The sequence below is a fragment of the Geotrypetes seraphini genome, chromosome 2 (assembly GCF_902459505.1).
Source record: "Geotrypetes seraphini chromosome 2, aGeoSer1.1, whole genome shotgun sequence".
Lineage (NCBI taxonomy): Eukaryota > Metazoa > Chordata > Amphibia > Gymnophiona > Dermophiidae > Geotrypetes > Geotrypetes seraphini.
Window position 1 is genome coordinate 483,903,740 of NC_047085.1, and position 22,975 is coordinate 483,926,714.

At 42.7% G+C, this 22,975-nt stretch overlaps 1 protein-coding gene across 1 annotated transcript in view; it reads left to right on the top strand.

Annotated features, from left to right (window-relative positions):
- Nucleotides 1-21,913, top strand: part of ZBTB47 (zinc finger and BTB domain containing 47) — a 209,994-nt gene extending 188,081 nt beyond the window's left edge. The window contains exons 4-6 of the mRNA XM_033931788.1: nucleotides 10,392-10,507; nucleotides 17,484-17,628; nucleotides 19,294-21,913. Of these exons, the coding sequence (XP_033787679.1) occupies nucleotides 10,392-10,507; nucleotides 17,484-17,628; nucleotides 19,294-19,706 (674 nt within the window). The 3' untranslated portion in view covers nucleotides 19,707-21,913. The remainder of the gene's footprint in view (nucleotides 1-10,391; nucleotides 10,508-17,483; nucleotides 17,629-19,293) is intronic.
- Nucleotides 21,914-22,975: the final 1,062 nt, after the last annotated feature.

Below are 22,975 nucleotides of genomic sequence, written 5' to 3' on the forward strand. Positions count from 1 at the left end.
CTGGTTTTACCAGGCCTAATTTACTGGAGCCTAACTCGGTCGCCTAGCAACACCTAAGTCAACCACGCTTATTATTGGCCCCTAACTGCACCCACTTTCCGGGTAGCTGTCGGAAGGCGCCTCAGGCATTACTAGGCTGTGTGGAATTCAGCACCTAACTTTTATTTTTTTCAATTAATTATTCATTTAACTTCAATGGTGCAGTAAATTACCATGCCATTTCAACTAATTGATTTAATTTAGGTTAGGCACAGATTTTAGTCAGGTGTCGCTATGGCCTGAATTAAACACCTAGTGGCACCTAACTAGAGCGCTGTTTATAGAATCGGGCCCATAGGGCATTAGGTCAGAGTGTCCACTGATGCTCCTGCTTCCTTCAAGAAAACAATGCAAGAGGAACAAACTACTGTATATACTCAAATATGAACTGAGATTTTTGGGCCCAAAATTGGGGGTCTCAGCTTATATTCAGGTCATTGCCCACCTGTCCCCCTCCAGGACTTGTTGCAGGCCTCTGCCGGGCCTGCCATTTTATTTTATTTTATTTTTTTTTAAATTTATGTATTTTTTTTTTTACCTCCTTCCTTCCTCCCGCTGCGTATCTTTATGAATCCCTGGTGGTCTAGCAGTGTACCGGGCAGGATCGAGCTTTCCTCACTCCTGCCCAGGACTAAGCTCCTCCCTGAATGGCTTCCCCCAGGTCTCATGAGACTCATGAGAACTCAGGGCAGCCATTCAGGGAGGGGCTCAGTGCTGGGCAAGAGTGAGGAAAGGTCGCTCATGCCCAGTACACTGCTGGGCTATGAGAATTCTAGGCAGCTATTTGAGGGAGGGGCTCAGCGCGGGGCAAGAGTGTGGATATCTCACTCCTGCCCAGTATACCGCTGGACCCCCAGGGATTCAAAAAAGGTACGCAGCGGAAGGGAGGTAAAAAAAAAATTTGGCAGAGTTGGCCAGGACAGGAGATGAGAGAGATTCCTCCTGTTCCGGCCCATCATGTCATATGGCAGACCTGGTGGAGGCCTGCAGGACATCAGGAGAGAAAGGGGTACAGGGCAGGGTGGGGTGGGGGGGTGCAGAGCCTGGCAAGGAGGTGGGGGGAGCTGGGTGGAGGCCTGCAGGACATCAGGAGAGAAAGGGGTACAGGGCAGGAAGTGAGGGGACTGAGTGTAGAGCCTGACAGGGGAGAGAGTGAGGTGTGTGTGTGGGGGGGGGGGTGCAGGGCACAGATCCTGGCAGGGCACATGATTATTAACCCTCCCCATCTTATATTCACATCAACCTTTTTTCCTTCTTTTTTGGGGAAAAAAGGGTACCTCGTCTTATACTCGGATCAACTTAATATTTGAGTATATATAGTATGTGTAATTTGGATTTAGAAGTAGTACTCTGAATTATGATACACATATATATATCTTCCAGTGTCATGAGATCTGAGTTCTAACCCCTGAACCCTAATAACAATTAGACAAGTTAATTTACAGTAAAATCAAAGCTATATTTTATTTGCACACAAGTGTTACAACCAAACATGAAAGCATGAGTGATTTAGGATTGTATAAAGTTATACTGGTTTCAGAAAAATAGATAGGTGCTATTGACTCGTGTTCAAGTCCTAGCAACGTGATGAATAGAGATCTAAAAAGAGAACGGTTTTGTGTTAGTCTGGTAAGGTCCTCCGGTGTCATCCCCATGGTTGTTTTCAACATATCCATCCATCTGATTGTAGATGGTCCTCTTCACCTTGTTCCTTTTATCTTCCCAAACATAATGTCCTTCTGCAATGATCTTTTTCTTCTGACAGTGTAACCAAAATAAGCCAGTTGTAACTCCATCATTTGGGCTTTGAGTGACATAGCCAGTTTGATCTCTTCCAGAACAGATAATTTTTCTGGTGGTCCAGGCAGAAAGATAAATGATACTTATTCTTGTCACATAAATCAGAGTAAAAGCACATAATTCCTAGGTAAGCCCCAAAATAAGGGTGGTTATAAAACCCACTAGAAATAACAGGGATGATAATACAGCCTTCCTTGTCATCATCAGCAGATGAATTCAGAGACGAGTGGGTTAAGTCCATCCACCAGCAGGCGGAGATGGAGAACACCAAAATTGAGCTCTGTCCTAGAAGTAGTGAGATCCTGTATTCTCTTCAAGGAGAACTGTTCAGCAGTTGGTAATGGAACCCATGCGGGATAGGGTCATACTGGACTTAGTGCTTACAAATGGGGAAAGTATTTCTGATGTTACAGTAGGTGATCTGGCGTCCAGTGTAGAGAGTTGCGCGGGGACAGAAATCCCACCCGTCCCCACCCATCCCCGCCAAAGTCCCACCCGTCCCCACCCGTCCCCGTGAGGACTCCCACCCGTCCCCGCGAGGAATCCCTCCGTCCCCACCCGTCCCCGCGAGGAATCCCCTCCGTCCCCACCCGTCCCCGCGAGGAATCCCCTACGTCCCCGCCTGTCCCTATAAACTACAGAAATAGTTATTTCATTTAATTATGCTACTGAATTAAAGGCTCTGGTAGAAACCCATTTAAAAATAAGCAAAAAGACTTTATTAATTTGGAAATATTAATTGGGAAGAATACATACTTTGTAAACGGGTTTCTACCAGAGCCTCTAATGTTTATAAATTTTTATCAACACAACTAATATACTACTTTATCCTTAAGCAAAAAAAAAAAAATAATAATAATTTTTTTCCTACCTTTATTGCCTGGTTTCTGCTTTCTTCATGTTCTCATTCAATTCCTTCCATCCACTGCCTCTCTTCTCTCTGTGTCTTCCATTTGCTCTGTTACTGTGCCTCTCCCTTTCTCCCCCCTCCCAAATTGGTCTGGCACCCATCTTTTTCCCTCCGCTCCCCCCATAGTCTGGCACCTCTGTCTTCTTCCCTGCCAGCGTCTTCTTCCCATTCCCTCTTCCCCATTTCCTTTCAGTGTCCTTCTCCCCCACCATCTTTCCCATGTCCTGTCAGGCAGCATCCTTCTCCCCTCTCTGCCTTCCCCATGTCCTTTCAGCGGCCTTCTCCCCCCTCTGTCTTCCCCATGTCCTTTCAGTGGCATTCTCCACCCCTTTGTCTTCCCCAGTGCTTTCAGGGTCCTTCCCCCCCCCTTACCCCATGTCCTTTCAGCGTTCTTTTCCACCCCTTTGTCTTCCCCAGTACTTTCAGCGGCCTTCTCCCCCCTTAAGCGTCTTTTCTTCTCCACTCCACCTTTCCTCCCTCCCTGCCTCCACCTTTGTGGCGCTTTTGCACCCGACCGACAACAGAACAGGCCCGGTCGGACAAATCTCCCTGTCCTGTAGCCGCGAATCTAAATTACCTTCTTACAGCAGCTGGAGTAGTGAAGCTGCTGTAAGAGGTAATTTAGATTCGCGGCTACAGGGCAGGGAGATTTGTCGGCCGGGCCTGTTGTCAGTCGATCGGGGGATCTGACCGGCTGTGCACATTCTCCGGGGCGGTCCGCCCCCTCCCCCCTCTTTCGTACGCCATTGCCTTCTTCCTACCTGCCCTGCCGCACACAGCCGACCGGAAGTCTTCCTGATGTCAGCGCTGACGTCGGAGGAAGGGAGGGCTTTGCTTAAGCCCTCCCTCCGACGTCAGCGCTGACATCGGGAAGATTTCCGTTCGGATGTGTGCTGCGACAGGGCAGGTAAGGAGAAGGAGACTACCCTCGCGGCTCGACCAATCCCGCTGCGATCCAACCCCGCAGGAACCCCGCGACCCTCGGAGGCGTCCCCACGGGATCCCCGCGACCCTAGGGGGCGTCCCCACGGGATCCCCGTGACCCAAAGGGGGAACCCGCGGGTCCCGCGGGATTCCCGTCATCCCCGTTCCCGTGCAGCTCTCTAGTCCAGTGATCACTGCATGGTACGGTTTAATATTAAGACGGGTATAGAGAGGGCTCATTCAAAAGTAAAGGTTCTAGACTGTAAAAAAACTAACTTTGATTGGATGGAGGATTACATCAAGGAATTGTCTGGATTGGAACGTCTGGAAGGAGTAGAAATGCAGTGAGCAAAACTAAAAAAAGTTATTGTAAGGGCCTCAAATCTTTTTGCGAGTCAAGTAAGTAAAAGTAAGCGGATAAGAAGGCCGCTTTGGTTCTCAAAAGAAGTAGCTGAGAGGATAAGGAATAAGAGGTTAGTGCTCGTAAACTACAAAAGAGCGCAGAAAGAGGAAGGCAGGCAAAAATATCTGGAAAATTAAGAGAGGCCGGTCGAGTAGTCAGGAAAGCAAAGATACAAATGGAAGAAACAATAGCTGATATGGTAAAATGGGGAGACAAAACATATTTTAGATATATCAGTGATAGGAAGAAGTGCAAAAATGGCATTGTGAGACTTGAAGGTGAAGGGGATAAATATGTAGAAGCTGATAAAAAAAAGGCTGAATAGCTTAACAAATATTTCTGTTCTGTGTTCACTGAAGCGCCGGGAGCAGGACCACAGAAGACACAAATAGGGATGGAGGAGTGGTAGACCCTGATTGATTTTCAGAGGTTTGTGTTCTTGCGAAGTTAAAAGAATGGTCTGAAATTTGGTAGCTAAAGATTAATGCTAAGAAATGCATGGTCATTCATTAGGGCTGCAAAAACCTGAGGGAATGGTACAGTTTAGGGGGTGAAGAACTTATGTGCATGACAGAAGAGTGGGACTTGTGTGTGATTGTATGTGATGTGGCCATCAGGTTGGGTGTAATTGAACATAAGAACATAAGCAGAGCCTCTGCTGGGTCAGACCAGAGGTCCATCATGTCCAGCAGTCCGCTCACATGGCGGGCTATCAGGTCCAGGACCTGCATATTAATCCTCTATCTATACCCTTCAATCCCCTTTTCCTTCAGGAAAACATCTAATCCTTTCTTGAAACCCAATACCGTATTCTGTCCTACCACACCCTCTAGAAGCGCATTCCAGGTGTCCACCACCCTCTGGGTGAAGAAGAACTTCCTAGCATTGGTTTAGAATCTGTCTCCTCGAATGCCCTCTCATTCTTGTATTCTTCGAAAGTTTGAAGAATCTGTCCCTCTCCACTTTCTCTATGCCCTTCATGATCTTGTAAGTCTCTATCATGTCCCCTCTAAGCCTCCGCTTTTCCAGGGAAAAGAGCCCCAATTTCTCCAATCCTTCAGCATATGAAAGGTTTTCCATACCTTTTATCAATCTCGTTGCTCTTTGAACCCTCTCGAGTATCGCCATATCCTTCTTAATATCCTTCTAATATCCAATATTGGACGCAGTACTCCAGATGCGGGCGTACCATCACCCGATACAACGGCAGGATAATTTCTTTCATTCTGGCTGTAATACCTTTCTTGATAATACGTAGCATTCTGTTCGCCTTCTTAGAGGCCGCTGCACACTGTGCCGACGGTTTCATTGTCTTGTCTACCAGTACCCCCAAGTCCTTCTCTAGGCTACTTTCTCCCATTATCAGCCCTCCCATCGTGTAGTTGTACCTTGGATTTTTGTTTCCTACATTTCTCTACATTGAACTTCATCTACCATCTCGTCGACCACCCTCCTAGTTTGTTCAGGTCCCTTTGTAAATCTTCGCAGTCCTCTTTAGTCCTAGCCCCATTAAATAGTTTGGTGTCATCTGCAAATTTTATTACTTCGCACTTTATAAATACATTGAATAGCAGCGGTCCAAGCACCGACCCCTGCGGAACATCACTCGTGACCCTCCTCCAGTCGTGACCCTTCACTCCTACCCGCCAACCAATTCCTGATCCATCTGTGTACGTCTCCTTCCACCCCATGGTTCTTCAGTTTCTGAAGTATGCGTTCATGGAGTACCTTGTCAAAGGCTTTTTGGAAGTCTAAGTATACGATGTCTATGGGGTCCCCTTTGTCCATCTGTTTGTTAATTCCTTCGAAGAAGTGCAATAAGTTCGTCAGGCATGATTTTCCCTTGCAGAAGCCATGTTGGCTTGTTGTCATAAGTTTATTCCTTTCTAGATGCTCCTCGATGCTATCTTTTATCAGTGCTTCTGCCATTTTCCCCGGAACCGAGGTCAGACAGCGGTCTGTAGTTCCCTGGGTCACCTCTTGATCCCTTTTTAAAGATGGGCGTAACATTGGCTATCTTCCAATCCTCCGGGATCACACCTGTTTTCAGGGATAGATTTCAGACTTGCTGCAGTAGTTCCGCTATTTCCTCCTTTGGTTCTTTCAGTACCCTAGGGTGGATTCTGTCCGGGCCCGGTGATTTGTCAGTTTTTAATTTTTCTATCTGCCTGTGTACGTCTTCAATGTTTACTTCCATGGATATTAATTTTTCTGCCTGGTCTCCTTTGAAGATTTGTTCAGGTTCCGGTATGTTGGATGTGTCATCTTTTGTAAATACTGACGAAAAGAACATGTTTAGTCTTTCCGCCACTTTCTCCTCCTTCACCAATCCCTTCCTATCTCTGTCATCCAGCGGTCCCACCTCCTCCCTAGCCGGCTGTTTCCCTTTAACATATCTGAAGAACGGTTTGAAATTTCGTTCTTCCCTGGCTAGCCTTGCTTCATATTTTCTTTTTGCTTTCCTAACCACAAGGTGACATTCTTTTTGATATTTCCTATGTTCTTTCCAGTTCTCCTTGGTTTTGCCCTTTTTCCATTTCTTTAATGAATTCTTATCACCTATCGCTTTCTTCACTTCTTTAGTTACCCACACCGGGTCTTTTGTTCAGCTCTTTTTGCACCCTTTTCTGAATCTGGGGATATACAGATTTTGTGCCTCACTTACCGTTCCTTGAATAAAGACCAGGTTTGCTCTACAGTCTGCCATTTCTTTGAGTTGTTCCTAAATTTCTTCCTTACCATTACCCTCATCACTTCGTAGTTTCCTTTCTTGAAGTTAAAAGTTGTCGCTGTGATTCTCCTACTTCAACTTTTAACTTGATCATATTGTGATCGCTGTTTCCCAACGGTCCCACTACTTCCACTTCCTTTGCAGGTCCTCTTAGCCCATTAAGGATTAGATCCAGAGTGGCATTCCCTCTCGTCGGTTCTCTGACAAGCTGATCCATGAAGCAGGCCTGTATAGCCTCCAGGAATCCGGTCTCCCTGGCGCATTTTGAGTTTCCAAACAGGTTGAAAAGGTGACAGTGAAAGCTAGAAGGATCCTAGGGCTGCATAGGAAAAGGTATGGCCAGTAGGAAAAAGGAGGTATTGATGCCCCTTTATAAGACTGTTGATACCTCATTTAGAATATTGTATACAATTCTAGAGACCGCACCTCCAAAAAGATATAAATTAAATTATAATATAATGTAAATTATGAAAATAAAAGGGTATCTGCAATCTCAATAGCAGGGGTGTCTTTGTGGAACAAACTGAGATTGTTTCAAGTCATATGTATGTTTTAATATTATGACTGTATTTTGTGTGCCGCTTAGGTTTAAGCGGGTAAGAACATTTTTAAATAAATATAAAAAGGACGGAGTTGGTCCAGAGGAAGGCTACTAAAATGGTGTGTGGTCTTCATCATAAGGTGTATGGGGATCTCAATATATGTATACTTTGGAGGAAATGCAGGAGATTATGATAGAGACGTTAAAATAACTACGTGATGTAATTTTGCATGAGTTGAGTCTTCCATTTGCAAGGAAGCTCTGGAATGAGAGGGCATAGGATGAAGTTAAGAGGTGATAGTCTCAGAAGTAATCTTTAGGAAAGGGTGGTAGATGCATGGAATAGGTGGTGGAGACAGAGACTGTGTCTGAATTCAAGAAAGCGTGGGATAGGCACTTGGGATCTCTGAGAGAGGAAGAGAGAATGGTTTACTGGATGGGCAGACTGGATAGGCCATTTGGCCTTTATCTGCCATAATATTTCATGTGGTCTACAAGTTTTTATGTAGTTTTTATGGACTTTTTGGCTTTTATTTATGTAATGTTTATAAAAATAGTTCTTGTTTGTAAAACATCGAAATGAAAATATTACAGACTGAACTGAGCCCTGATGCAGCCAGTGGTGGAAACATTGCTGCATTGGGTGTTATCATGACAATAAGGGGGAAGTTACTGTGCCTTGATTTACTGCTGGATTCAGCAACCTGTAGTGTTTTAGTCCTTCAGGTTGCTGAATCCCAATTAAAAAAAAATAATGCTATTGTGTGCCACCTTACAAGCAGCATTATTCCAGCAGCCTGGGTCCAGGACCCCCCCCCCCCCCCACACACACACACACACACACACACTCACTTCAAAGTCCAAAGAGGCATCCCTGGCTCAAGATCCTCTCCTCAAATGAAGCCCTACCTTCCTCAATCTGACACCTTCCGCAAAATTGTGTCCTTGGGGGGAAGGGGGAGGGTTCTTATGCTAGGGGGGTCTGCATGACCTTGGGGTAGGGAGTAAAGGGGGGGGACCCTACTGTGCTCGCCTGAGAGTATTGGGCCTTGGCTTTGCAACCCGATGCTCCTGAGTGGTGAAATAACCCCAGCAAAAAGCTGAGGTTATCTTACCCTGAGTTTTTGGCCTAAAGTCACTGTAAGTTCTTTATGGTATTTGCATAGTAATGAGATGCAGAATGTGCAGATGTGTCTCTTCTGTGCATGTGACAATGTCTGGCACTGCTAACACTGCTATTTCTGAACTAAATGTGATTTTTTTATGATCTCAATTTCAAAACATTCTCTTTAGGATTCAGGAAACTTGATGTGTGGAAGATAAATAATAGTTATTTATTGTAGAAGCAGACCTCTTAGTTTGTTTATCAAGCACTCACCCACACAGAGCAGGCTAAGCATAAAATTTATCAAATGGAAAGTAATGCTCCATGCCAGTGCCTACACCCATCTAAGTCTAGGCATGGAGATATGTTTTAAATTCTGTGGGAAAGAAGGGTGGGAGAAACACAGGGGGACATGGACTTCGGCTGATAATTTCTGTGCTGCTCAGATAGCTAGAGAAAGCCCAGAAGCAGACACCAAAACTTGTTAGAGGTGTGCGATAAGTTTTGAGGCAACGATGAAAAAATCCAGAAGTTTTTTTAGCCAGGGGAAGAGAACTATTCGATAATGGTCTTCAGATCCATTCAGGGCAGGTTTAAATAAGGGTGCTGATGGACTAAGGAAAGAATAAGATGTAATGATCTGGAATGGCAGTAGAAGAGAGATTTACCATATATACTCGAATATAAACCCATCTGAATATAAAACGAGGCAATCTTTTCCTCCAAAAAATAGGGGGGAGGAAAGGTTGACTCAGATATAAACCAAACTCATGGAAGACTTGTGAGATGACTGTGGGCTCTTTCATCAGCCATTTTAAGTAGTGAGACTTCATGGGGCAGGGTCTTAGGAGGTTTGCTCTTGCCCTGGCTTACCACTGGATCAGCAGTGCTTATGCTAGGCCTGGGGAGAGACCTGTAATGGGTCCAAGAGGGAGAGGATGTGAATATAAACCCAGATCGCCTTTTTTGGGGGGAGCCAAAAAACTAGGTTTATATTCAAATATATATAGTAAGTTAAACATTGAGAAGAACATTTTAACTGCAAGGATAGCTAAACACTGGCAGAGGTTGCCTTGAAAGGCAGAAGAATTATTTTAGTTGGAAAATTTAAGAGCAGGTTGATCAAAATTTTGACTGAGATGGCAGAGATCCAATAAGTTTTAATCTGGAAGCAGAGAGAAAGATGGACTACTAGAGCAGTGTTCTTCAACCACCGGTCCATGGACCAGTGCCGGTCCACAGAAATTTCCTGCCGGTCCACAGGGCCAGCATGTGCATCAGGCCCAAAACAGTGTTCTTCAACCGCCAGTCCACTGTGCAATCGATGCGGCGTTATCTTCGAGCCAGCTCCCTCTTCCTAACTGATTCAGTGCACAAAGCCACGGGCAGTGGCTCCTACGGGCATCTTGCGCCTGAACCGGAAGCCTTCTCTCTGACGTTGCAACGTCAGAGGGAAGGCTTCTAGATGAGGCACGGGACGTGCAAGGTACAATTATGGGGGCGGTGTCTGGGGTGGAGATTGGGTAGAGATGGGCAGGGTCTGGCCCACAACTTATCCCAGTGTTCTTCAACCGCTGGTCCATGGACCGATGCCAGTCCACAGAATAATTTTTTTATTTCTGCCAGTCCATAGGTGTAAAAAGGCTGAAAAACATTGTACTAGAGGACTACTTGATGGTCTTTATGCCTTGTCTAAGTTGTTTTGTCCTCCCCTCTGGGGGGAGAAGAGGGGTGTCTGGTCTCCTTGGTTTCAAGCAGGATTCCAGATGTAGGAGGATGTGAAGGTTGCAGGTGATTCTAATCTGCTTCCTCAAATGTCACTGATGTTGGGGGAGGGTAAATTCAGTGCTTTGTTCAGTCTGCAAGCTAACCTTTTCTTATCATAGATGCTTTTCAGAAACTGCTTTCCATTCTCTTGTATTTGCTTTCTGTCTCCAGCTCACACAAGGGACATGCCATTCACCTGTGAGACCTGTGGGAAGTCCTTCAAACGCAGCATGTCCCTGAAAGTTCATTCTCTGCAGCACTCTGGAGAAAAGCCTTTTAAATGTGAGGTGAGAGGTTTTTTTCCTTCTTTAAACACTTCAGTACTGAATGCTTGTGCCCCCTTAATCCCTTCCCTTACCACTCCGTTGGAGGGGGTTGAAGAGTGTATCATTCAAGACTGCTTGCCTTCCAGCCCTGGCGGTTGGGCAGAAATTACTGTGCACATCATACATGCCTTGTGCTTCTAACATGCAACCTATGCATTTCTGTTTGAGTGTCGCATCTCTGTAAGGGAGTGGCTGACCTACCTGTCTTCTGTATTTCCTGATAAAGGGACCCAGATGACCCTCCAAAACTTCATGTGCAGCAGCAACTTTGTCCGAGTCTCATGTTAAACCATTATCCTGACCTGGAAGGATTCCTGTTTACCAATCCAAAGCAGCTCAGTGCTTTAAACCAAAAGAGAGCAGATTAGCACTGTAAGCCTGAGAAGTTTCTTAAAGACTTAAATGTGTATGTTCAGTAGAACATAGGGATATAACTGAGAAATTCGCATACCTCACTCCTGTGCATAAGGCACAAGAAGCAAATATTCTGTCAGTGGAATGGAAATTCTTGAACATTGGTTACCAAATATCTCTTCAGGTACTCCTAGCCTTTTCTAGTTTGTATTACGGTATTTCAATGATGAATGAGCACTGTACGTGCAAATATAGCTCATATAGATTCACTGTGTTTAACCTGAACACCTGATGACTAGGGAGGGGGGGTTTGTTATTTAGGTGCCAGTCACTTGTGTTCAAATCCTAGTGACTTGATGAATTACAGATCTAAAAAGAAATCTGATATGTGCTAGTCCGGTAAGGTCCTCCAGCATCATCCCCATGGTTGTTTTCAATGTGTCCAGCCATCTGATTGTATGTTGCCCTCTTCGCCTGGTTCTTTTGATCTTCCCAAGCATGATGTCTTTCTCCAAAGATCTTTCTCCTCTGACAATGTGACCAAAATAAGCTAGTCATAACTTCATCATTTGAGCTTCGAGCAACATAGCCAGTTTGATCTCTTCCAAAATTAATTTATTATGCAGTCTGCGGCACGCATAAAATCCTTCTCCAGCACTGAAGCTCAAACGAGTCGATCTTCTTTCTGTCCTGTTTCTATAGTGTCCAACTTTTGCATTTGTAATTGACCACTGAGAAAATGAGTGCGTGGACATTTCCGATCTTTGCTTGGAGTGTTATTTCCTTGCCTTTGAATACTCTGTTGCGAGCCTTCATTGAAGAGTGACCAAGAGCTATTCTGCGGAGTATTTCTTCCCTGCTAGTTGCTTCTTTCTTTATGAAAGAGCCCAGGAGATTGAAATCCTTTACAGCTTCTATTCTATCACTTTCAAGCTCAAAATATTCGTCATTTTCCATGTTCATGATCTTCGTCTTGTTTTATGTTCAGCTGTAATTCCATGCTATGACTTTTGTTTTTGACTTTTCTTAGTAGATGCAGCCTGTAGATACAGCAAATTGTAACTTGAAAACTGTATATTATGTATATTGGTATTAGATCCCTCGTATGAGTCGAGTTAGGATAACAACTTCTATCAAAAAACTTATTCTGTAATTACGGCAAATTGTAACCTGTTAACTGTATATTATGTATGTTTAACCTGTAACCTGTTCCTTGGGAAGAACGGGATGGAAAACAAAATAAATAAATGTTGTCTTTGCTGCTGGTAATGAGCATTGTATCAGCTGCATAGTGCAGGTTGTTTACATTTCAGCCACTAACTTTGAAACCAGTACTCTCTCCTTCCAAATTTGTTTCTCTGAAGATGGCTTCGCCATAAAAGTTGAACAGGTAAGGTGACAAGATGCATCCTTCCCTGATGCCACATTTTATTGGAAACCAATCACTGTGGCCATATTCTGTTCTCACTGCAGTTTCTTGATTTTCGTAGAGGTTCTTTAGCAACTGCGTTATGTGTTTGGGTATTCCCATTTTGTGCTGGAGTTCTCCATAGTTTATCATGATCCATACAGTCAAAAACTTTGCTGTAGTTGATGAAGCAAATGTATAGGAACTTAGGGTATTCTTTGCTGTTCTCCAATATCCATCTAACATTGACAATAATGTCTCGAAACCATCCTGAACTTTGAGTAGTTCTTGCTCAACATATGATTATATCCTTCATTGTATTATTTTCAGCAATATTTTGCTGATGTGTGGAATTAATGCTATTATTCTGTATTTGTTACAGTCCTTGGCGTCACTTTTCTTTGGTATAGGTATGAACAGTGATCTTCTCTAATTAGTTGGCCATGTTTTTTCCTTCCAAATCTGTTGGCGCAGTTGGGTGAGGGCCATGATAGCTAGCACCTTCTGAGCCTTTGATTAATTCAATTGGAATGCCATTGATACCAGGTGACTTGTTTTTTGATAAAGCTTTAATTGCTGCTATGACTTCTTATTATAAAATATATGGTTCATCTCTGGTGTCAGTTTCCAGTTCAATTTCACCAACATTATCTTCAATACCTTTTTTGTATGGATTTTCCATATATTATTTCTATCTCCTTTTAATGCTTTCTGGATCATACAGTATCATTCCATTGGCATCTTTAAGCATCCCCAATTGAGGCTGGCATTTTTGCCGCAATCTCTTAACCTCATGATATGCTAATCTGGTTTTTCCGTTTACATGTTCTGACTCAATTTTCTGACAATTATTCTTTGTCTTGCCAAAGTTGACACTTGGTTCATTTGTGATACCTTTTATCTATCACTGGAAAGTTTTTCTTGTCATCTTTGTTTAGCTACTTTTCTAGTTTCTTCTGAGATCCAAGGCAATTTCTTGACTTTTTTTCTCTTCTGGAGTGTGTTTTTTAGCTTCCATCACTAATTATGGTTTTCATATCATTCTATAACTCTTTGGGTTCTCTATCTCCTGTATTAAGACAGGCAAATCTATTGTCTAATTTTATTCAATAGTCTGATGGAATATTTTCAATGTCATATTTTGGGAGGTCTCTAATGATCATCTTCTAGCAAAGCTTTAATTTGATCTTTCATGTCAAAAGCTCGTGGTTGCTTCCACAATCAGCTCCTGGTTTAGTCCTTGCAGTTAAAACTGCAGAATTTCCATCTCTGTCCTATGCTGATGTAGTTGATTTGATTTTGATACATGCAATTTGGAGAGGTCCAAGTGTACTGGCGATGTTTGTGGTGTTGGAAATGGATATTCATAATTGACAGTTGCTTCATTTTGCAAAACTGTACTAAGTAATCACCAGCTTCATTTCTTTCTATGCCATGCTTTCCATCCACTGCATCTTCAGGTGTACTTCCTACTTTTCCATTGAAGCCCCCCGGGATTTCAGGGAGGGGTTTTTATATATATATATATGTATATATCCTAAATCAGGTTTGGAAACTACATGGCATGAAATTGAAAAGGGGATAAATTGATAAGGAAATATTTCCTCACAGAAAGGGTACTGAATACTAGGGATGTACATTCATTTGACCATACAGATGGACCAGGATGATGCCAACAAATACTTTATTGAAAATATAAAGCAGATCAAATTATGGATCCAACATGCTGACAATGTAAATACACCCACAAGAGGAACGTTAAAAGGTCTCTGAACAAAAAACAACCACACCAGTCAGAATGTGAAGTACTGCTGTCAGAAACGCTACACATTTTTTAATGCTACTCCACCTATGTTGTCCTTTATAAAATCTGTTCCAGTGTTTTGAATATTTAACACCAGTAAAAATAAATCACATATCAACAGGCGCCTCAAGAAAATATACATCATAAAAAAGTGATGGACCATCTAAACATGGGAATGCCAGCGTTTACTACATGAATGTCATCAGTCCAAGTGTAAACAGTGTGAATATGGCTTCTCTTTAGTGCACATCAAAAATATAAAAATAACTCATGACAAAAAAAATCTTCATTCAGTCTTCCATGAGGGTATCTAGCATGATACCTTAAGGTCATTTTACTAAAGAGTGTTAAGCCTCTAATTTACAGTATACATACATTACCTATTTTAAAAATATTTTTTAGAGGGGACATGTCATGGGCAGAGAGCTAACGTTATGATTACTGCTTGCAAATCAGTTAACGCTGGAGCCCTTATCGCCTTCTAAATAGGAGACAATAAGTGCTCTCACATTAATTCTTTGCTGGCACTGCCTAAAAAAAAGTTCAGTCTGGGCTTTGCATGCAGTAAAGTCCTGCATTATCTCATTTGCTTAGCAAAGCAACCCATGTTTCAAATTCTGTATCTGAGATCTCACAGCAGCAACCTGTGAAGCAAAAATTATAAATCTAAATGCATGTGGACACCCCTGATGCAGAATGACCTGATTTAGTATTTCACATTCAGCCATTCTACATACCTCATATGGAAAACCCAAAACAAAACTGAGTGATACATTTCATAGGGGGCTATTCTATGAAGTGACGCCTAAAGGTAGATATCAGTCACTTTAAAGGCACCATTAATTGTCAAGTAAGCATCTATATGCACTAGGCGCTATTTTATAAATAGCACCTAAATGCCATAGTACCTGACTGTAAAGGGAGTGGCACATATGTAGGCAGAGCATGGAGGGACCATGGACAGGTCTCCTAGGTATGCGTGTAATTTATAGAATGGTATAAACCGTGCATGCAACTTGGCAAACCTATGTGCACCAACTTAAGCAATGGTTGGCGGATAGGAAACAGAGAATGGGGGTAAATGGACAGTACTCGGACTGGAAAAGCGTCATGAGTGGAATGCCACAGGGTTCGGTGCTCAGGCCCGTGCTCTTCAACATATTTATAAACAGCCTGGAAATTGGTACGACGAGTGAGGTGATTAAATTTGTAGATGTTGGAAAGTTATTGAGAGTAGTGAGGACACAGCAGGATTGCGAAGACCTACAACGAGATATAAACACACTTGAGGAATAGGCTGCGAAATGGCAAATGAGATTCAATGTGGATAAGTGCAAGGTGATGCATGTCGGTAACAAAAATCATATGCACGCTTCCAGGATGTCTGATGTTGTACTCGGAGAGTCCCCAGGAAAGGGACTTGGGAATACTTGTAGACAATGCGCAGCAGTGGCGAAAAGGGCAAACAGAATGCTAGGAATGATCAAGAAGGAGATCACAAACAGATATGAGAAGGTTTTCATGCCACTGTACCAGGCCATGGTGCGCCCCCACCAGGAATATTGCGTCTAACACTGGACATAGTACTACTCGAAAGGGTCCAGAGAAGAGCAACAAAAATGGTTAATGGACTGGAGAAGTTGCCATACAATGAGAGGCTAGAGAAACTTGGCCTCTTCTCCCTTGAAAAGAGGAAACTGAGAGGGGACATGATCGAAACATTCAAGATATTGAAGGGAATTGACTTAGTAGAGAAAGAGAAATTGTTCACCCTCTCCAAGGTGGAGAGAACGAGAGGGCACTCTCTCTAAAGTTAAAAGGGGATAGATTCTGTACAAACGTAAGGAAGTTCTTCTTCACCCAGAGAGTGGTAGAAATCTGGAATGCTCTTCCAGAAGCTGTTATAGGGGAGAGCACCCTCCAGGGATTCAAGAAAAGGTTAGACAAGTTCCTGCTGAACCAGAACGTACGCAGGTAAGGCTAGACTCAAATAGGACACTGGTCTTTGACCTAAGGGCAGACACACGAGCGGACTGCTAGGCACGATAGACCACTGGTCTGACCCAGCAGTGGCAATTCTTATGTATGTTCTTATGTATGTATGTTCACGCAAATGCCGATTTGCACTAGTGTTCTATAATAGAATCTTGGCACCAAGATGTCATTCTAGAATTGGCACTAAATGCAGGCAATTGGGCGGCCTAGATTGAGCAGCCAGTTTATAGAATTGCCACCATAATCCTTTGTTGGATATTGGATGAATGAACTAAGTTTCTATTATTTGAATTGTCCTCTCAGAAAATACTGACTGATGTAGATGTATGTGCCATTATAACCGCTCTTATCTTCACTCCTTCTTTCCAACAACCACTCCCACTCTAATAATGTAACTTTCAAAACTTGATCTAACTCTTATTATGAACCGCATAGATTCCTTGCAGAGAATTGCAGTATATAAGACACTGGATGCTAGGTTGCATAGGGAGAGGTATGGCCAGTAGGAAAAAGGAGGTATTGATGCCTCTGTATAAGATTTTGGTGAGACCTCATTTAGAACGCACCTTCAAAAAGATATGGAGTCAGTCTGGAGGAAGGCTACTAAAATGGTGTATAGTCTTAGTTTTATACTCTTGTATTTTTCAAAAACTCAATAAACTTCCAGAAAAAAAAAATGGTGTGTGGTCTTCATGATAAGGCTTATGGGGACAGACTTAAAGATCTCAATCTGTATACTTTGGAGGAAAGGCGGGAGAAGGGAGATATGATAGAGACGTTTAAATACCTACGTAATATAAAAGTGCATGAGTTGAGTCTCTTTCATTTGAAAGGAAACTCTGCAGTGAGAATGAAGTTAAGAGGTGATAGGCTCCGGAGTAATCTGAGGAAATACTTTTTAACAGAAAGGATGGTAGATGCATGGAACAGTCTCCCGGAAGAGGTGGTGGAAACAGAGACTGTGTCTGAATTCAAGAGGGCCTGGGATAGGCACTTGGGATCTCTCAGAGAAAGAGATAATGGTTACTGCGGACGGGCAGACTAGATGGGCCATTTGGCCTTTATCTGCCATTATGTTTCTATGTATTTACTTTGCTAGTAGATGTGTACAGGTGTGTTTGAGAATAATCTGGAGGTGAACATTTACAGCAGCTCGAGAACAGATGCAACCAAATATGCCTGCAGGATTGGCATGATTGCTGACGCTTAGATTAGTAGTCTATAAAGACGTATAGGCATCCACGTGCCATTAATAAAACAATGCCTAAGGAGGTGTACCTACTTTTCCTCTTAATTCGCTTGCTCTCTTATAAAATATGCCCTTTTATTGCTACCATTTGGCTAACTTGTATTCCCTTCCTTCTCCTTTCCTTCAGAACTGCAATGAGCGATTCCAGTACAAGTATCAGCTACGCTCACATATGAGTATCCACATCGGCCATAAGCAGTTCATGTGCCAGTGGTGTGGGAAGGATTTCAACATGAAGCAGTACTTTGACGAACACATGAAGACGCATACTGGTAAGAAAAGAATACGATCTCCTCTTTTGATCCCTCATCCCCTCCGTCATCAGTCTCACTTTTGCACTGACTCATTGCTTGGTCTTCATTTAGTTAACAGCCATGAAAGCTCGTTTATTAGTAATGGAGAAAGAGTAGCCTCGTGGTTAACAATTTATGTCCCTACGTGTACGTGACCTGTGTGTACTCAGCCCAGCAATATGACTAGGGTCAGAATTCATTGGAATGGAAGTTTGGTAAAATAATTTGTGATATCATTCCTTACTTTTACCTTCTGTTAATTGTAGTGTGTCATTTAGGAAACAGTTTTATAAATTGGTGCCAATGGTTGCGCACCACTTCCACACATCACTGCTGAGAAAAATTGGCAGTTCGGTGTGAAGTGTGCCAAGTGCCATGCTATAAAGACCTGCATAACCAGTGGCGTAGCGAGGGTGAGAGGCGCTCCTTCCCTGCCCTGTACCTCTTTTAACTTCCCTGGCGCGAGTGGCATCACCAACTTGCTGCCCGCGTCGGCTCTCCATCTGATGTCATTTCCTAGGTGCGGGACCCGGAAGTGACAGAGGGAAAGTCAGCATGGGCAGCAGGTTAGAGTTGTTGCTCATGCCGGCTAAGAGATAGAGATATGGTGGGGGAAGGGGGAGTGAAAGCGTGCACTTGGCGGGGGAGGAGTGGAAAGGGGTGACAGCGCCCGGGGCGGACCGCTCCTTACTATGGCACTGCACATGACTGGTTTAGTGCGTAAGCTATAAAGGGTGAGCCAGTAGATGGAGCATGGGCAGGGGAGGATTTACAATTGACGTATGTTGTATCTTACACAATCCTGGAAGTTATTTGAGCCCTTGCTGCATTAATGCACCAATCATTAACATGTTATGGCAGCCATAACTGGTACGTCACATTTTTGGCATGCCAGTATTGGCTTGTGTTAGTATTTCATAACAGAATCTTGGTACCAAGATCTCAGTATAGATTTGGCACACTCTATGCATCAGTGTGTCGCCAAAATTGGTGTGCAGCTTTATAGAATTGCCCCTTAGTTGCTGACAAGCAGCACAACAGGCACTGGAAGATTATCCCTCTTCCCAGTGTTTTGGTTTTTTTTTTCCGGGGTGGGGGGGCGGGCGGGTTTCATCTGAATTCAACGCCACCTGGTTTTGCAGTGCACCATTTCCATTCTCTTACTGATAATGAATAGAATGTCGGCTGCCTCTTTCCACAGCGTGAAGAGCAACCGCAAAGCAGAAAGAAAATGACCTGTGTTTCCACCACAACACTGGTAAATCCAAGACAGCGAAAGTGGAACAAAGTCCCTGGATGTTGAAAGGAGTGATAAAATTTAAAAGTTTATTATGATTGTAATTTAAAGAGTCTTGAGTATGGACAACATGTGTATTAAAAATTCTCACAGTACACTAATTGCTCTCGGGAATAAAAATTGAAACTTTTTAAAACTCCTGTCACATCCAGGGACTTTTGTTGTCTTGGAGCTGCCTCTTTCCACCACAGTATCTTGGGACCTGCATTCATGTACTTTTAAAACGGGAGTGCTGACCTCATGCTTCACATCCGGATGTCTTGCCTCCATGTCTCTTATCTAACCTTTTGTTACAGTTTTGTCCATGCAAATGATAACTGATGCATCTCGATGTCCTGCCTTTGCAGGAGAGAAGCCCTACATTTGTGAGATCTGCGGCAAGAGCTTCACCAGCCGGCCGAACATGAAGCGCCACCGCCGGACGCACACAGGAGAGAAGCCCTACCCTTGTGACATCTGCGGGCAGAGGTTCCGATTCTCCAACATGCTCAAGGCTCATAAGGAAAAGTGCTTTGGGGTCAGCAACCCTTTGGCCTCTGAAAACCCCGGCATTAACCCCATGAGCCTTTCCACTTCCTCTCAGAGCGACTTGCCTGACCAGGCCAACCCAGGCATTTTACCCTACTCATCGCAACAGCACTCTCATGCTATCCCATTGCCACTTCTGCATTCTCTCCCTCAGACCCTTCCTCCTCCACCTCACTTGCCCCCTCCACCACCTTTATTTTCAACTGGCAGGATAAATACGAACAACAGCTAGACGGACACGTACTGACCTGCCACTCAGAAGTGCCCTCCAGTCCATGCCTCGTTGCCGAGACGATGAAATATGCCCCTTTGTAATTTTCTTTTTTTTTACACTCCTTATTATTTTCTACATGTTTTGAGTTGCCCATGAACCGATCCATGGAGAGCTGGAGGAGCTGGGTTTAAGCTATGACATAAGGAGCCGTTGTGATGCCAAGTGGCTCAGATAGCACTGTATGAGCTAATGGGAAAACTCTTGTTTTTGTTTTAAATTGCACCTGCTGTGTACCATGCAATATTTTTAAATTTTTAAACTCGGTAAGTATAGGAGAACCCACTGTATATCCCAAAAAAAATGTTACTGCTAAGTCACTATTTTTGAGTTCTATTAGCGGCACCCCTGTAACTTGCCCTCATACTAGGTCAGTAGGCTCATTGGCAAGGGCATCATATGTACTGGATTCAATTGGTCCATCTTGGATGTGATGTCACTGACGTTATCACAAATGCTGCATGAACCGTATGTGGAAACCATCCTGCAGAATTCAGTCGTGCAGCAGAGCTGTTTACTAAGTTAAAAATAATGACTTAATTGTGAAATTTTTGCACATGGTGAGCATTACTCCCTGCTGTATTTTCAAAATGTGGCACAGCATGTAGTGGGTACGGTTACTTTAAAAAAAAAAAAAATAGGAAGGATGTGGACAAAAGGAAAGAATAGCTCCATAGGTTTTCCTGCTAAGAGTTTGGTTTTAATCTTTTATGTGCTTAAATGTGTTAAAAATGTTTAATATATTTAAAGACATTTCTTAAATACCATAGTGCTACTTATTTTGTATTGAGTTTTAACAAGAAAGGGTTTGCCTCTCTCGCTCTCTCTGTCTTTTCCATAGACTGTATGTTGTCCTACAGACTGTACGATGCTGCATTTCGGGTGCCAGAATTCTGATTGCCCCAGTGATTCAGCATGACCGTCAGTCTGTTGTTTTATTCTGAAAATGCCTCAGGAGATGTATTAGAGCAATATCGGCCTCTACAGAGGATCAGTAACTAGGAGTAAGGAAAGTTAATGCTTTGTGGTCTTTTCTTTCCGGAAAAACAGGCTTTCCAAAGGCTTTTCTCCCCAATCGTAAGTTTAGTCTTTCTGGTGGTTGTGGCTTTCATTCCTTGTCCTGCCTGTGGCCTCCAGTCATCTTCACCTATCTTTATCACTCCTTAACTGTTGCAGCTCCAAGATATGGCTTGGGAAAGTGAAGCAATCATCAGGAAGGAGTATGGGAACTGCTTCTTAGACTCTTGTCACCAGTCTTCAAGGGGGACTTCTCTTATTCCAGTACCAGAGAATAGAGGAAGAGGAGCCATATAGCCAAAGCAAGACATAGAACAGTCCCCAAAAAATTAAGGCATCCACCGTACCATGTATTCTGAGTTTTCTGTGCTGGTCTTCAGCAAGTCTTATTTCAATGTTGATCTTTACACTTTTAAGATTCCTACTTAGATCATAGAACCCATAAAACAAAGATTGTGTCTATTAAAAGATTTTTACATAATTATAATATAAAAAAAAGGAAAATATGCTTCTTTGTTTTGGTGCAAACCATGCCTGCCTCAGAAAGACTTCTTACAACTTGGTACTTTCAATTTTTAAGCAAAGCAACAATTTCTTTACTATTGACAGAGCAATTTCAGAATCAAATGTTTCCATTCTGAGCCTCTTCGTTAAACTTTCACTGTACAGTTCTGGAGCACACTTGATGCATTCACTAATTCTAAAAGACAATCTAGCAATTTATAATTCTTTATTAATTTTCAAGCTTTGACAGTGTATTACAATTAATATAACTTTAACAGATTGCATAAAATATACCATATTACATATTATCACTGTACAGTTCTAGAGCACACTTGATGCATTCACTAATTCTAAAAGACAATCTAGCAATTTAATTTATGGCTATCGGGCTTAAAGATTATTGAAAGATACTGTATTCAGTTACATAGCAAAGAGTTTTATGCATTTGACATGCATACAAGGACTCATTTTATTGCAAGTGGCATAAATCACTAAAAATGGTTTTTTTTAGCAAAATTATTTAAATGTACCAAGAACTGGAAAAAAAATATTAGCTGCCATTGCAAATGAGGTCGCTGAGGAGGGAGAGAGGGCATGGTGGATACAGCAGAAGGTAAATGTTCATGGATTTGATATATGGAGTCTTTCTGTGGTACAAGGAAAGCCGTGCACATTTATTAAAGGTAAGAGCTGGGGAGAGATTTTCATGTGTTAAGTCAAAAGTTAAGTTTAAAACATAAAAAAAGACCTGGAACAGATGTGCAGTAAGGTTGAGTCCTTGTATAAATGTTCTCTTTTACAGTCATGTGAAAAAATTAGGACACCCCATGAAATATTCAGTTCTTTCTTAAGAAATGTTCATATATCGATGTCAAAATCTTTTTTTTTAGTTATCTTTGGAAAAGAAAGTGATGTAATTGGAGGTAAACAACAAAAATGTCCTTGATTTACTCATAAAACAAAAGATATCTACAAAAATGTGTATTCTAACTGAGGAATAAATTAGGACACCCCCATATATCCTCCCACTTAAAGTGGCTCAAATCACACACAGGTGTATCACACCAGGTGCACATGATTAGAACATCGTTACTCTGCATTTTTAAGGAGGTTTGCCATAACCTCAGACATTTAGTTTGGTGTGCTCATGACTGCTGCAGTGAGAGTGAACACCATGGTGAGATCAAAAGAGCTGTCTGAGGCTTTCAGAAAGAAGATTCTGGCAGCTTATAAGTCTGACAAGGGATTTAAAAAGATCTCGAAAGAATTTGACATTAGTTATTCCACAGTCCGAAAAATAGTGTACAAGTGGAGGACTTTCCAAACCACTGCCAACATGCCCAGGTCTGGCCGTCTAAGCAAGTTTACTCCCAGAGCAGACCGCAAGATGATAAAAAAAGTCTCCAAAAAAACTAAAATGTCATCATGGGACCTACAGCAGATTCTTACTACTATTGATGTGACAGTGCATGCCTGTACAATCAGAAAGAGACTGCAGAAATTTAATTTGCATGGGAGGTGTGCAAGGAGAAACCTTTGCTCTCTAAGAGAATCATCAAGGCCAGACTGAAGTTTGCCAGAGAGAACGTAGACAAACACTACGATTTCTGGAATAGTGTTCTTTGGACAGATGAGTCTAAAATTTAATTATTGACACCAGAAAAGAGGACCTGTTTGGTGTACACCAAATACAGCATTCTAGGAAAAGA